This window comes from Brachyhypopomus gauderio, chromosome 15, assembly GCF_052324685.1.
Source record: "Brachyhypopomus gauderio isolate BG-103 chromosome 15, BGAUD_0.2, whole genome shotgun sequence".
Lineage (NCBI taxonomy): Eukaryota > Metazoa > Chordata > Actinopteri > Gymnotiformes > Hypopomidae > Brachyhypopomus > Brachyhypopomus gauderio.
Window position 1 is genome coordinate 21,643,152 of NC_135225.1, and position 14,641 is coordinate 21,657,792.

General features: G+C 40.0%; 1 protein-coding gene across 2 annotated transcripts in view; it reads left to right on the forward strand.

Annotated features, from left to right (window-relative positions):
- Positions 1-2,147: 2,147 nt before the first annotated feature.
- Positions 2,148-14,641, forward strand: part of plpp4 (phospholipid phosphatase 4) — a 74,172-nt gene continuing 61,678 nt past the window's right edge. Inside the window, exons 1-3 of one of the 2 annotated variants that reach the window (XM_076974771.1) lie at positions 2,148-2,294; positions 3,257-3,316; positions 3,641-4,008. In XM_076974771.1, coding sequence (XP_076830886.1) covers positions 3,920-4,008 — 89 coding nt within the window. In that variant the 5' untranslated portion in view covers positions 2,148-2,294; positions 3,257-3,316; positions 3,641-3,919. Of the gene's footprint in view, positions 2,295-2,475; positions 2,623-3,256; positions 3,317-3,640; positions 4,009-14,641 lie in introns of those variants that run through there. The other variant, XM_076974770.1, reaches the window with a different exon arrangement.

Genomic DNA, 14,641 nt, shown 5'->3' on the forward strand with positions numbered 1-14,641 from the left:
AAGTTGGCAACCTTGCTTATAATGAATAAAATATGTGTAAATTAAAAGGTTTGACGTGTGCTCGTGTATTTAGGGGGCATTGGAGTAGAGAGGCAAATGAAGTCCACTTTTGGGGGAAAAAGATTCCCCCCCCCATTACAATGCTGGCTACGGGCCTGACAGATCATTATTCCTGTCCACTATTACGTTTCATTGTAGACTTTAAAAAACATGTATTGTGTTATTTAAATAATATTTAAAGAACATTTTGATCTTTTAACGGTAAAAGTCTTAAGGGTGAATTTATTGGATTTATATTTCCTGGTCGGAAAACCTAAGCGACACGTAGCTGGACCGACCAAAAGAAACTATGGACGGTGGGAGGAGTTGGATCTAGATCCAGAATAACCATCCTCACACTGTTCTGTGCATGTGTGCTTGTCCAGCGAGCAACCAGTCGTGTTGTTTACAATCTCATGTAGGTGAGTAGCGTCTCAGGCAAGTGATGCTAGTTCTCGTTTCCGAGAGTAAATATGCACTATTTACTGTAATTCGTACTATTTCATTATTTATAACATTCCTTGTTAATTGTTAGAATTAATACTTATAATATATTTTACATTTTGGGATTTTGTTATGTAAAAAATCATAAAATATATATTTTTTCCACCGATCGAATTCTGCAGACAACCGGCGAAAAAGTGATGACCCGCGAATTATTTTTCCCATTAATATCTTATAAAAACCAGTGAAAGAGTGAATTCACAAAAGCTGAAGTAGCCTACGAAGTGTCGCAGGATCACTGTAACATAATACAAAAAATATGAACTAACCTACAACTGAGTGCAAAATAAATATTAAATTAAGAGCAACATACGAGGCTGAAGTTGGTTACTTATTCGCAGTTTGAGATTCGTTTGGTTACTTATTCGCAGTTTGAGATTCGTTTGGTTATTCGCAGCTCCGTATTCGGCGGCTGAAGTTGGTTACTTATTCAAAAAGGGTATGTTCACGATGCGTGTTTGCTGCGCACTTTGTTTAAACGCGATAGATTAAACGTTACATTACATATACACTGCGCACCACTCCATGTGTCATGTCATACTTGTGTATGATACAATAAAGTTTTGCCTGGCCCAAGACATTACAGGCATACAGCAGGCCTCTGAACTTGGCCCTCTGACCCATTTCACCTGTGTGCTTAACTACCCAATATGCCATGTTTCCAGTTAGATTTGAGGGCTAAAATGATTCAGGGCCAGGCCAAAACCAGGTTCCTCATACATGTGGGCACTAGATATGTATGATACAATTGAGTTTTGCCTGGCCCAAGACATTACAGGCATACAGCAGGCCTCTGAACTTGCCCCTCTGATCCATTTCACCTGTGCACTTAACTACTCAATATGCCATGTTTCCAGTTAGATTTGAGGCATAAAATGATTCTGGGCCAGGCCAAAATCAGGTTGCTCATACATATAGGAACTAGTTATGTATGATGCATGTGTTATTTGTCTGGCCCGACGCCTTATAGGCATACAGCACACCTCTGAAATTGCCCCTCTGAACCATTTCAGTGCGCTCTCTGTGCACTTAACTACTCAATATGCAGTGTTTCCAGTTAGATTTAAGGTATAAAATGATGTTGGATCAGGCTAAAATCAGGTTCCTCTCTTAGGGAGTGACCTGTTCTTCATGATGCATTTGTTATTTCTCTGGCCCACCATCAATAAGGCTTTCAATAATCCTCTGAAACTGCCCCTTTAAAATGCGTTCACCTATCTGCCCACTGCTCAATATGCCATGTTGTGTGCTGGTATTTCTTCTTCCGATTATTTGTGTTATAGAACAGCATTTCTGTGTTTTTAGTTTTCAAATCTAAGAATATGTTTCCTTACGTTAGAAATGTTGACGAATTCAATCATCATGTACAAACTGCATACAATTGAAACGACTTGAAATAGAAACCATTTTACAAATGAAATGCTTTCATTATATTTTTATTTTTTACATTCACAAAATCAGTATGGGAAACAATAACCTCTTAAATGTCTGCTCCTACGCTCGTTTAATGTAACGTTTAATCTATCGCTTTTAAACAAAGTGCGCAGCAAACACGCATCGTGAACATACCCTTTTTGAATAAGTAACCAACTTCAGCCGCCGAATACGGAGCTGCGAATAAGTAACCAAACGAATCTCAAACTGCGAATAAGTAACCAAACGAATCTCAAACTGCGAATAAGTAACCAACTTCAGGCTCGTTCCACATATGGGGTGCGAACGGAGCGCGCGTTTTTCCTCATGGTTGTTTGGTAAGCTATTTTTCAGTTTCATTACACAGCGGAGATTTGTGTGTCTGTGTGTGTGTGTGTGTGTGTGTGTGTGTGTATGTGTGTGTATGTGTGTGTGTGTGTATGTGTGTGTGTGTGTGTGTGTGTGTGTGTGTGTGTGTGTGTGTGTGTGTGTGTGTGTGTGTATTTACGCTTTGAAGTAGCTGGGTACTGCCATTTTGATGTGAGCTACTTGGTGCTCATTAACGAGGTGCTTACGATAACCCACTGATCGGAAACGAAGGAGCATAACGTGTTTATCCTCAACACTGAAATACCAGCGAGCGAGGTGAAGTGGAGTTTACGATGAGTATGTGTGTTAATGTGTAATGATGAAGCTGTAGGAGGAGTGAGGAATGAAGAGTGAGGAGTGAGGAGTAAGGAGGGAAAAGTGAGGAGTATGGAGTGAGGAGTGAAGAGTAAGAAGTGAGGAGTGAATAATAAGGAGTGAGGAGTGAAGAATAAGAAGTGAGGAGTAAGGAGTGAGGAGTGAAGAATAAGAAGTGAGGATTGAATAATAAGGAGTGAGGAGTGAAGAATAAGAATTGAGGAGTAAGGAGGGAAGAGTGAGCAGTGAGGAGGGAGGGAAGAGTGAGGAGTAAGGAGTGAGGAGGGAGGGAAGAGTGAGCAGTAAGGAGTGAGGAGGAAGGAGTGAGGAGGGAGGAGTGTGCCCACGCACAACAGACTGCCGTTGACACGAGAGCGTCTTAGACATCCTACACTAATTAAGAGAAAAATTAAGAGAAAACAGAAAAAACAACATAGGAATTTTGTCTGTTTCTTCGACTTTAAGATGTCTGAAAAAAATCCCTAAGGAATTTCTTTTTTAAATATAGCTACATCTCTTTTGGAGTGAAAGCGTGAGTAGGAGGTAGACTATCCGTGTTAAAGTTGCATTAAATATTCATGTATTTGTGTGAGGTACAGCTGCGTTTTGCCTGCAGGTTCGGTTCTTCTCCCCGGGCTCTGCCACCTGCTTGGCTGCAGCTGCTGGAGAACAAGCGGTGAGATGGTGTCACACATCTCAGAACATCCTGCAAGCAATATCTCTTTATTTTCTTAATCCTCCATCATTTCCGCAACTGTAGTTTTCTACAGTTTTTCTTTTTGAATTATTAAAGAAAAAAACAAGTGTGTGTGTGTGTGTGTGTGTGTGAGAGAGAGAGAGAGAGAGAGAGAGAGAGAGAGAGAGAGAGAGAGAGAGAGAGAGAGAGAGAGAGATCCCAACCAAACTTGAGCCACTTTTGCCATACGGCATCTCCTCGTTTTTTCTTCCATTCACTGCTGACGGTCCAGCAGCAAGTTCATCTGTGTGTTGTTTCTCCCAGCACGGCTTTTCCTCCCTCGGATCACCGCATGTCTGCACCAGGTGGAGTAGAGACCGAGATCAAAGAAGGACACACGCCAAACTACTATTTACAGGTCCTACATCCGAAGAAGAATCGAATAAAACCGTGCGGGTTTTCCACTGTAACCCAACGGAGTTACGCTTCGAGGCTAAAGTGGTGAGGACGAGACAACAGTAGGTGGAAACGAATGACTTTTCCGCATTGTTGCTGCATAAATATCATTTGGATTTTCTGAGAGAGAGAGAGAGATAAAAGAAGATGAAGATGTCGCCTCCAGATCGAAGGAAAACCATGCGCGACCTGGCGCTGGAGATCGGGACTCGAGTCCTGCTGTTCGGGGTTTTTGTGTGAGTACTCCAGGGCGAAGTCACTCGCTGTGGCATGACAAATACTCAAACTTTGTTTTCCTATGCAATTCATCGACAATATTACGACTGTAATGTTTCTAAAACAGGTCATTAGATCTCAGTATCAATGTGACATGCAGAAGCGGTTGGCCGTGTTGATATGAACAATAATATTAATATATTTCAGATGGACAACGTCTTCATTTGATCATTTAAAAGCCCCAACTTCGTGTTGTTTGCGAGACAAACGGAGGGCGATTAGTGGCTATAATCAGCATTTGGTTTGCACGTTTTCCTTTCGTGTTGCTGGTACTGGGTTTGAAAGAAAGCATCCTTTCCGACGGGGCTTAAGTCATACAGTAGTCTGTGCCACAGGTTGTTTTAGCCCTATTACCCATGATTACATATTTGAGCTGAGCTTCAAATATTTCTGTCCTGTGTGTGTGTTTAATTTGATATAGCCTGTAGTTGACGTTAGAATCGCAGACATGATCCATTGATCCATTGAAGTATGGATGCCACAAACTGACCACAAATAAGGAGCTGGTGTTAAAAACATAAAATAAAAGATAGTTTGCAGTAGACTGTAATTAATCCTTGTCCTTGGTCTAAGTGTCACAGTCTTACATGGACTAACATATTGATTTACACTATATCTAATATACTGGCTAAGCCTTATAAATATACAGTATTTCGGTATTTTTCATTCAGTGAAAGGTCTGGAATGGAAAATGCCCTTGGCACTGTGACCTGACCATTGGCTTCAACCAATTTTCATATAATTGGAGGTAGATGATGGGGAATTAAAGATGTGAGCATTAACTCTCTCTTTGTGTCTATCTTCCTTGATATATAAAGCAATAATGCACAGTAGCCTATAGTCTAAATCTAACTGAAACATTTTTGAATGAGGAATCCCCACTGACAAATTAACTTATGTCTGAAAACTGTTCATTAGGTTATAGCTGTTGGGGTACATCCATGCAGTTCGTTATGGTTCGTGTCGTTTGCCATGCTGTAAAAACCTGCTGGATGCTGTAAGCAACGGCGGGAGTGTGAGGAATAGTTCTGGCTTGGTACCGCTCAGAGGCGGGGAAACGTGTCACGTAGCGGGCAGGCAGCAGAGCGCGTAGTTCGAACCTCCGTTTGTTGGATCGCTCGGCTCAGGGGGAAGGTTGACTCGTGGATCTGTTAGCTAACCGCCTTGCATGTTCGCTGTGATGAAAGTAAGCGCACGTTGGCCTCTAATGTGGAGACAGTATGGTGCATGAAGGCAGAGGTCCTCTGGGGCATTTCCTGAGCAAACAGGCGCCCGAGCTAGATTCCCATCTCATTTAAGCTGTGGATCTGATGGAGTCTGTGGAAGAAATGGTAGTAATTTCCCCACTGAAGTGCCTTGGTACTGCCATCTGATAAAGGCTGTCTGTATCTCAGTCAGGCACCTTTATCACCTTTCACGTGGAAAGAAAAGCGTCTTGATGACCTTGGACTGAAAAGTAGAATAACGTATTGTTTTATTCCCCCATCCAGCCTTTATAGTTAATGGGAAAATTAACCAGAATAAATCAAACATCTGTTGGCATGCTGTTAATTATTAGTGTTATGAAATTATACATCGCACAACTGTTGCTGCAGCTGTAATTGCAGTATCCTGAAAGGTAGTTGAGACTCTTTTTGTGCATATAGTCTGCACACGTATTTCACTGTAAGGCTGGGCAACTTTAATACTTGGCGGGGCCATAAAATTGAGATGTGTCTCTGATGGATCTGGAATAGCTCTCCTTTGTCACAGCCTCCCAAAAGTAATGTGCCCGATATAATTTCGTGCAGCATCACTAATTTCAAAAGCTCTTCATGCACATTAAGCGATCTGTCAGATTGCGTGTGTATAGAGAATGATGCTCACTTTGTTGCATATTTATGCAAAACAAACAAACAAAAATACATTTGGGATGTCGTGTCCTTGACGTACTCCTTGGTATCTTGGGTTTCCTTTGTCACTGTGCTGCAGTTTTTTTTAGCTATGGAAGCCTCTCAAGATTCCTTTACCATATTGTCACGATTAGATTCAACTGAGACTATGTACAAATGTTGCAACATTTGATTCCTTCATTTTAGAGATTTGACCTCCTGTAAGAAGGCAACATGTTGTGTTGAATGCAGAATTCTATGAAAAGGGTGAAACATCAACTTTGTTTTTATAAATTTTCTGTTAGTGTGATGGTGTGAGGTAGCCCATCACTGATAAACATGGACACAAGAATATTTGTATTATTGAACTTATTATACACCTTTGATCCACCTGCGGGGTGATGAGGGTCCCTGGCATTCTGTAAAGTTTGTATTATGTATAAACACATTAATGTTTTGGTAAAGTAGCAGGTAACACCATGCGTGTATATGTAATTGTATGAAATACAAATAACTCAGTTGTATGAAAATGAGTTATAGTGATATCATTTAAGTCTCAGTATTCTCGTTTACCCTCATATTAAATCTGAAATGGGACTCATTCACAAAGGTAACAAAGGATGTTGTCACTAGAGAGAGACAGAAACTGCTAAAAAATGAACAGGCGTGCCAAGAATTCTTTTTTTTATCTAGATGACCCAGAAACAAATCAAGCACAATGTAGAGGTGAAATGGGTTTGACTCTCTCATCCCCAAACCTATCATCCTGAGCATAATCTTTATGTAAAAATAAGACTCCATTCTTAAAAATACCCAGGAAAATGTACCGCTAAAATGTAATTAAGGCAATACATTTTCAATATTTTCTGTTGAAGGTTTAAGAAGAAAATGGGGAAATATGCTTCTTTTCTAATGTCCTATCTTGCCTTGTTTAAAATGAATGTTCTGGAAGTGTTTCAAGATCCTATTATGCTCAAAAAAAGTTAATGCGGACTGTAAAACCTGAAGTCAGGCTAGGCTGCCTTTTGTAGCTCCTTCCCGCGTTACTTAGAAACGCCCACATATGCTTCTGAGGTCTTTATTTGCCATCTTTGCATCAGTCAGATCTTTCAGCACACCCTCTGTTTCTTCCCACACCGCAAGGTGACTGTTTTATGTTTTATTGGGTGCCAAACATTCTGAAGACGTCACTGGCTGTGAAAGACTGTGGTAAAGGCTGTGTGAATATCGCCTTGACGGGGATCCGCTGGCAGAGAGAACAGCGTTGAAGCGGAGCCCCGGAGAGCGATGGAGGCTTAATTCAAACGAAATCGGAGGTGTGACATTTAAATACAAAGCAAAAGAGAGCAGAAGAAAAGGGGGACGCTATAAATCATGGGCACTGTTTGGTGTCACACACACACACAGGGAAGATAATGAGGTTTGGACTGTTTCATCTCCAGCTACTGTTGCTGTTATTGGGGGGGTGGTAGTAAAAGACGAGAACAGAAGAGAGTCTTTGTTATGTGAATAAAGTCCTCAGCAATGAAAGTGTTTAATCACTCCATTCATGCCATCTACAGTGATTATTATATACTTGTCATGGTGACTGAAAGGATTACGTTAATTGTGTTTCTGAGATTGTGATCTAGTTCAAATGTGTTAGAGTCGATTAGGAGAAATTTACGGGGAGCACGTTACAGCAACATAAGACAAGAACTCTGAGGAAATGAAGAGGCCGGAGATGCTGATGAAACATGACAAGCTGATGGTGAGGATGTTGTTGGTAATAGTTCATCTAAAATAATCAGATTAAAGAGTTTTAGTCTCTTTCGAATTGCAATATTCACTGAAATTTTACAATTTTGAAAAGCATAATTCTAGTCCTGTTTAGATCCCATTGATTTCATTCTTGTCGCCAGAACTGTAAATACCATGTTCATCATTGGAAACACCCCAGACCCACTCAGTGCCTGTTCTACAACTGACGTCTATCCAATGTAGCTAAGTGTCCCCTTGATCAAGCAATTCAGGCAAAAACATGATGCCCACATCTGCAAAGAGATGTGGAAGAGATTGTGCAAATGATTACTAATGACTAATTATGTGGTTCATAAGGGAAAAGGCCAGTAGTATGAGGTGCAGTGTGAATGAAGCAGACTTCAGTCCACCTTTAGCCATTTTAGAATCTGCAGAATACCCAGAAACCTCTGTGCTCAGCTGCTGTAGGGGGGACTCAGTCTCAGGAAGATGATAAAGTGTAAAGTGAAGTTTTGTGAAGTATTGCATATGACAAATGAGATCAGAGATCTAGGTATGGAGCAGCAATTTGTACTGACAGCCAAACTGGGGATCCAAAACCCAGAGCCCCATATAGCCTGCGCGAGTCAGTAACAAATCTGATAAGCAGTACAGCAGTCCAAAAACGTGATGCTGAGAGCAGATTAGAAATAACAGCGTGACATGCAAACACCAGAGACTACAATAAGGAGCTTACAGAAGCTCAGAACCTCACAAATGAGCTATACAGAAAAACCCCTGTTTCTTTGTATGTTATTGTGTGCATCACTACCAAATTTTACTCTCTCTTTCTCTCTTGTTGAGGAAAATGTTTATATTGAACATAAACTACATAATCTACATCTGCATAGAACTTGAACATTAATTTTATCATGTCTTCATTTGTGCAAAGAAGTTCACATAAATACTCCTCGCAGGCCTTATCACAGGTTGTCTGGAAACCTAGAAGGTTGTTGGAAAACTTTTGTGTTATCCAAACCATTCCTGCATGATGTGTGGGGGTCATCTTTCTGAACGTCCACCCAGCCAGGTTTCAGCCTTCAGGCAGAGGCAGGGAGAATTCAGGCATAAATCTCTTGGTGTTTAGTGGAATTCATTATGCTATTGATTTTCACAAGAGCCCCTGGACCACAAGCAGCAAAACGGCCCAAAGCATCAATGATCCTCCACCGTATCTGGCAGTGGATAATCAGGATCTTTTCTTTGTACAAAGTCAGCATTTTTTTTGCCAAATGTAATGATGGTGTGAAAGACCTAAAAGTTCATTGCTTGTCTCATCTAGCTATATTACATAATTCCAATGACATTTTGCAGGTTTTGGGCTATTAGGAAAGACTTATTTTGTGGTACAGGTAAAGGTGGTAAAGGTATTTCTGAAAGCCCCAAAATGTATCAAAACTGTACAATTCTGAAAGTATGATCTTGACTAATTTACCATCCTCCTAAATGCACATTGTTTAATATGCTTACGCGTTCTTTTGCTAACTTGTTGGTGATCAAAATGTTTGAACTACATATCTGTCTTTATTGTTAAAGATCTTGAATAACTATAATCACTTGCAGGACATTTTATGTTCTTTTAATGCCATAAACTCAGTCAATAGGATTGATTTTCTATGGCTTGTGTACCCACATATCCGTTGTTTGGACAGCTTGGGTGCAGTGAGTTTGCTTTGGATTTAAACTTTCCAATGTTCAATGGTCTTCAAACCATGATCGAATGTCAACTGACTGATACTTTTTTATATAACTAGTTTTTAGGTCCGCAACATTTTGTCTCGTATGACTTGACAATTCTTTGTATTGATGTTGATGGATGTAAACATATGTATACGCCAGCAACAGGAAAGGGTAATGGATGATAATGGATAGTAGGAGCATTTTATTTAAAGTACTCATGCAGAGATAACATTCTCCTCCTGGTGTGTGTGTGTGTGTGTGTGTGTGTGTGTGTGTGTGTGTGTGTGTGTGTGTGTGTGTGTGTGTGTGTGTGTGTGCGCGCGCAGAGGTGAGGTGCTTCTCCTGGTGTGTGTGCAGAGGTGAGGTGCTTCTCCTGGTGTGTGTATGTGTTTGTGCAGAGGTGAGGTGCTTCTCCTGGTGTGTGTGTGTGTGTGCAGAGGTGAGATGCTACTCCTGTTGTGTGTGTGTGTGTGTGTGTGTGTGTGTGTGTGTGTGTGTGTGTGTGTGTGTGTGTGCGCGTGCAGAGATGTGGTACTCCTTATGAAGTTCTGACTCTGTGTCTATCCTTTTATAACATATCGTTTTTAGTGTGATCACATGAAACCTGAGCACAAAGATAATGTTTGTGTAGTATTCAGTGCATCATATAGCTAACTAGATTCACTCTTACACAATCACTCACAAATACAACCAGCTTGCAACCACGAGTAGTGTTACAGAATGTTATTAATGTAAGACTGATAAAGAAGCCTTTACCTCTGCCCCTCTTGGTCGCATTTGAGTTTCAGAAGGAGTATGAATGCATAAGTGGTGAGATATGTTGGGCAGTTAGAGATTAAGTGTCTCAACAGCCTTTACAAGAATAAATTACATAATGTTAGTCATCGCTAGGCACACGTTACCTTCAGAATCCCCTCAGTCAAGATGACTGATTTCTTGACTATGCCTGATGAAGGTGAAACACAAGAAACAGAATGTCTTGAGAAGGAGGAAGAAGATTAAAACGAAGAGTGAGAAGTAATATAATTCATGCAGAAATAATAGGTTTGGCTTGGTTACAACTCTATGTAAGTATGTTTATATTACAAAGGCATTTTTCCTTCTGTTACATTTTCTCCTTCAGACAAATTACAAATTTAGCAGAGGAGATTTGGCTTTATAAATCCTGTCCAGAATGCACCCTGCGTATTGAGCAGAAAGTTGCTAGCTTGGAAATATAAGAGTAAGTTAGCATTTGTTAATACAGTGATCCTCACATTTTGCCTTTCCGCATTGCTATTGTTATGTGCCTAAAGTCTTTCTCACTTGAGAGAGTGAGAGCTAAGCAGTGCCTTGTTCCAAATATTCGAAGCAAGGTACAACAGTTGCTCCCTGGGAGAGCGTTCACTGGCAATCAGCAGCTCTTCCCATTGGGAAGTCTCACTGCAGCTGAATCGCTCACACATTTCTGATTGGCTGACAAATAACTTCAGCACTGGTGAGGAAAGAGGAACATTGCCATCCCTCTGACCCACTTTCCCCTCATGAACCTGCAATGGATAGCAAGCTGCACTGAACTCAATCCCAGCAGCTGATTCTTAAGTAAAACCTCACAGACCATTTATACTTGTATGAAAAAAGATATTCCAAGCTCTCAGAAATTAGGCAATGCAGAAAAAACTGCAGTGAAAATGTCGGACGGCCTGACCCCAGAGTCACAAATAGCATCTGCTCCAGTGAGGGGCTCTTCCACTGTATGGAGACCCAGTGCCATGAGCAGTGGGCTGACATTGAAGCAGTGAGCCGTGACAGTTTAAAGCTGTTTTGGAATGGCTGGAGCTTCAGTCATCAATTTGAACATTATAGGAGGTGTGCTGCACTAACGCTGGCGCCATTACATAAAACAACATTTTCTTTCCATTTCGATGAGATGATATATTTGGGAAATGATATGATTGTATGTTTGATGTACTACTTTTAGTTTATATACACACTAGTAACTTGCTGAAAAAGCCATATGAGTCCAGTGAGCCATGAAAAATAGTGTTGCCACTAGAGCATGAATAGGCCCTCATGAGTATCATCCTGGACTTCACTCTATAAGTCATCAACCTAACAAGGCATAACAGAGTCCGATCAACAAGCTCTTTTAGGAAGAGATGAATGGTGGCACTTTATAAAAGCAAACGAGAAAGAGCCTCTTGTTATATGTCTCTCAGTATTTTTACAGAGTGCAATCACTTCATATTTCTTAAATTTTGGACATATTCAAATATGTTTCTTTAAAAAACATCACGCATTGTAGATAGTCCTTTTCATGGGTATAATGAGTCACTATTACTGAGGTGAAAATCGCACTGGGGAGAGAAATGTGAAAGATGAAGGTAAAGGTGGAGGTTTGATGATTAAAGATGGTTAAAGTCTACAGTCTCAAAGAAATGAAAGATTTGATGTTTAATGTTTAAAGTCTCTACTGCCTACAGAAATGGGAGGTTTGGTGATTAAAGACTGGATAAAACTACAGCTACACATAAATGGAAGGTTTGAGAATAGATATGGGAGGCCAATTACAGAAGCGTGAAAATAGTGACAATGAGATTCATGTGGGAAGTCAAACTAGACTGGTGGTCTTTGTGCCAAGCAGTCTTAATACTCTGTCCTCTCTCTCTCTCTCTCTCTCACTCCTGTTTTTTAATGTAAGTAATGTTTAGTACAAATTGGTTGAAGCAGTTACAGCAATCATAGTTCCTTATGATACTGACACAGCTGCTGTGTGCATCTGTAAACCTGATGATGTACTCTCTGTAATGTCTGGGTTGAGAACAGCATATGGGATCAAAGTCTTCACTGGATGGAACAACTCTTACATATTTGGTGAAGGCTCTAATCACCATCTGCTATGGTTAAACCATGATCTGCATGACTCAATACAAGCCAGGTAAACACATTCATTCACTATGTCAGAATAATCTTTTCATTGATTTATTGATTAATTTATTATTTCTTGCATTCTAATGTATTCATAATATATGCAAATCTATATAAAACTGCTTTCAATCATTTGGTGATTTGATAAGTTCTGCTCCTTACGTCTTAACCACATGACCACACCAACCACACCATTATTCACAATTTAATTTTAGAGGTCAAAGAAAATTGTTTCTTGACAGAAACATTGTTCAGTCAATGAAATAAGGCCAACACAAAGCTGACAGTCTGCACAGAGAAACTGATTAGTGGGTAAGTAAGTCTGGAAGGTAAATATTTAACTTTAGCCTCAGCGCGGAAATAAAATGGCAATTGTTTTAATAAAGGAGCATGTACTGGTATTTATTAGTGTATTCCTGTAATGCTTGTTTTCTGGAATGCTTGAAGTGTATGCAAGTTTAAACTAGACAAAAATCTTGAAGCTAAGCCAAAGTGTCCTTATTAGCGTACCCTCTTCTTAGAGAAATTGTTAATGGGGTAAATATGTCTGGTACGGACATATTTAACTTTTGCCTCAGCACGGAAATACAGTGACTATTAAAACATTCTTGTTTCTTGGTCAGTGTAAGTATGTAATTATGGGATGCATGCATGTGGAATATGCATCAGACCTGTATTTACCTGTCTCTGTAGACACCTGCTTCTACAGTAGTACTAAAAACGAGACCAATCAGTTTCAATACAAAGTTGTGCTCCTTTAAAGAATGTTAATATGCCAGCTTAGTTACCCCCTGGTTACGCTGGTCTTGTCATCTCCTGTTGTGTTAAAGTGAACACCAAGCTTGGATTCCAGAGTGCATTTATTCATTCTTCCTTTCAATACTACACAAGCCTTTTTGGTGTTTAAATTAATTTCTATTAGTTATATATAAAATGAGTGAGATGGATTTTCATGAATGGTTGCAGCAGGAGTTTTGAAACAATTGCTGCTTAAATACAGTTTTGGTCTTTATCTAAGTCCTAAATAATTAAACCAATCGAAAGTAAAAAATTGTCAGGCAATGCACATACTGTACTTTGTTATATCCTTACCGGTCATTGATGGAGAAGTGAACCACTATGGAAAAACTCTATGGAACGTGTTTCAGTTCAGTTCAGTTCAGTTGTTGGTCTGTCAAAAAGTTACCCTTCAAAATTCTGCTCAAACGTAATATGTTCAGATCAGAAGATTTCAGATCACCTCAGACGACGAATTCAACTAGAATAGGATACAATAAGATTTCTAAAGACATGAGCCCCCATCGTTTAAATGTTCACCAAATGTTTGTGTCCACCCAAACTGTACAAGAGTCGGTGTACAAAAAGCACTGTAAAAGAGTTGCTGATGGCATCTTGCTACAGAGGAAACCATGTGTGCTTGAAATTTGTGCAAGTTGAATATTTTGGTAAATGCTGACATTGTTTGGACAAAAGACAACACTTCATACCAGTGCAAAAACCTTCACCTGCCTGTGACGCATGATAGAGTAAGTGATGTGTGGCTGCTGTTTTTGTGGGCAGTCATTATTTAGGAAACTCCAACCAGGTAACCCTCTTTCCTGTCAGGTAGCAAGCTCTCCTATAATTTAAAAGTCAGATTTACTGAGATTACTCATAGAACAAAAAAAGGACTGCAGATAGGTTTGATACAGTCTGTAAACTCTATATTTATTGAATCTATTTGAACTGGCCAATGAGTGTATGTACAAGGTAGAACCTTCTAATAAAAGAGGTGATGTGTTATTACTGAACTATATGGTATATCTGAGTATATTTATATCTGAGTATATAATGACAAACTTTATTGATCCCACGAGTGGGAAATTCAGTTACATTCATATATCTGAGTATATTTACTAAGCATAGTTCAAGCTTTGTTGTGTAATAGTTACTGTATTGTTTTATGACAAAATAATTATTGCAAGTCTACAATATAGCATGTACAATTTCCTGTGTGAAGCCTGTGTCGGTTCTTCATATCCAAGGACATGGCTTCATTTTCACTTGGGGGGTGCAGAATTATGGCTGACTAAGAAGCGCGGGTGCTGTGATGGCTGTGGTGACCCACCATTAATCACGAGGGCCTGAATGATGATGTGAGCTGTGAAGGAAGGAGACTGCTGGAAGAACACCAGCTCAGTCGTAGCAGCTAGCACAAGCGCTAAGCTGACAGGGTCTCTCAAAGTGTGCAGGAGGTGAACTTTTTTACTGTCAGCATGTCTCTCTCTCTTCTTCCTCTTCTTTACTGTCAGCAGGTCTCTCTCTCTCTCTTCTTCCTCTTCTTTACTGTCAGCAGGTCTCTCTCTCTCTTCTTCCT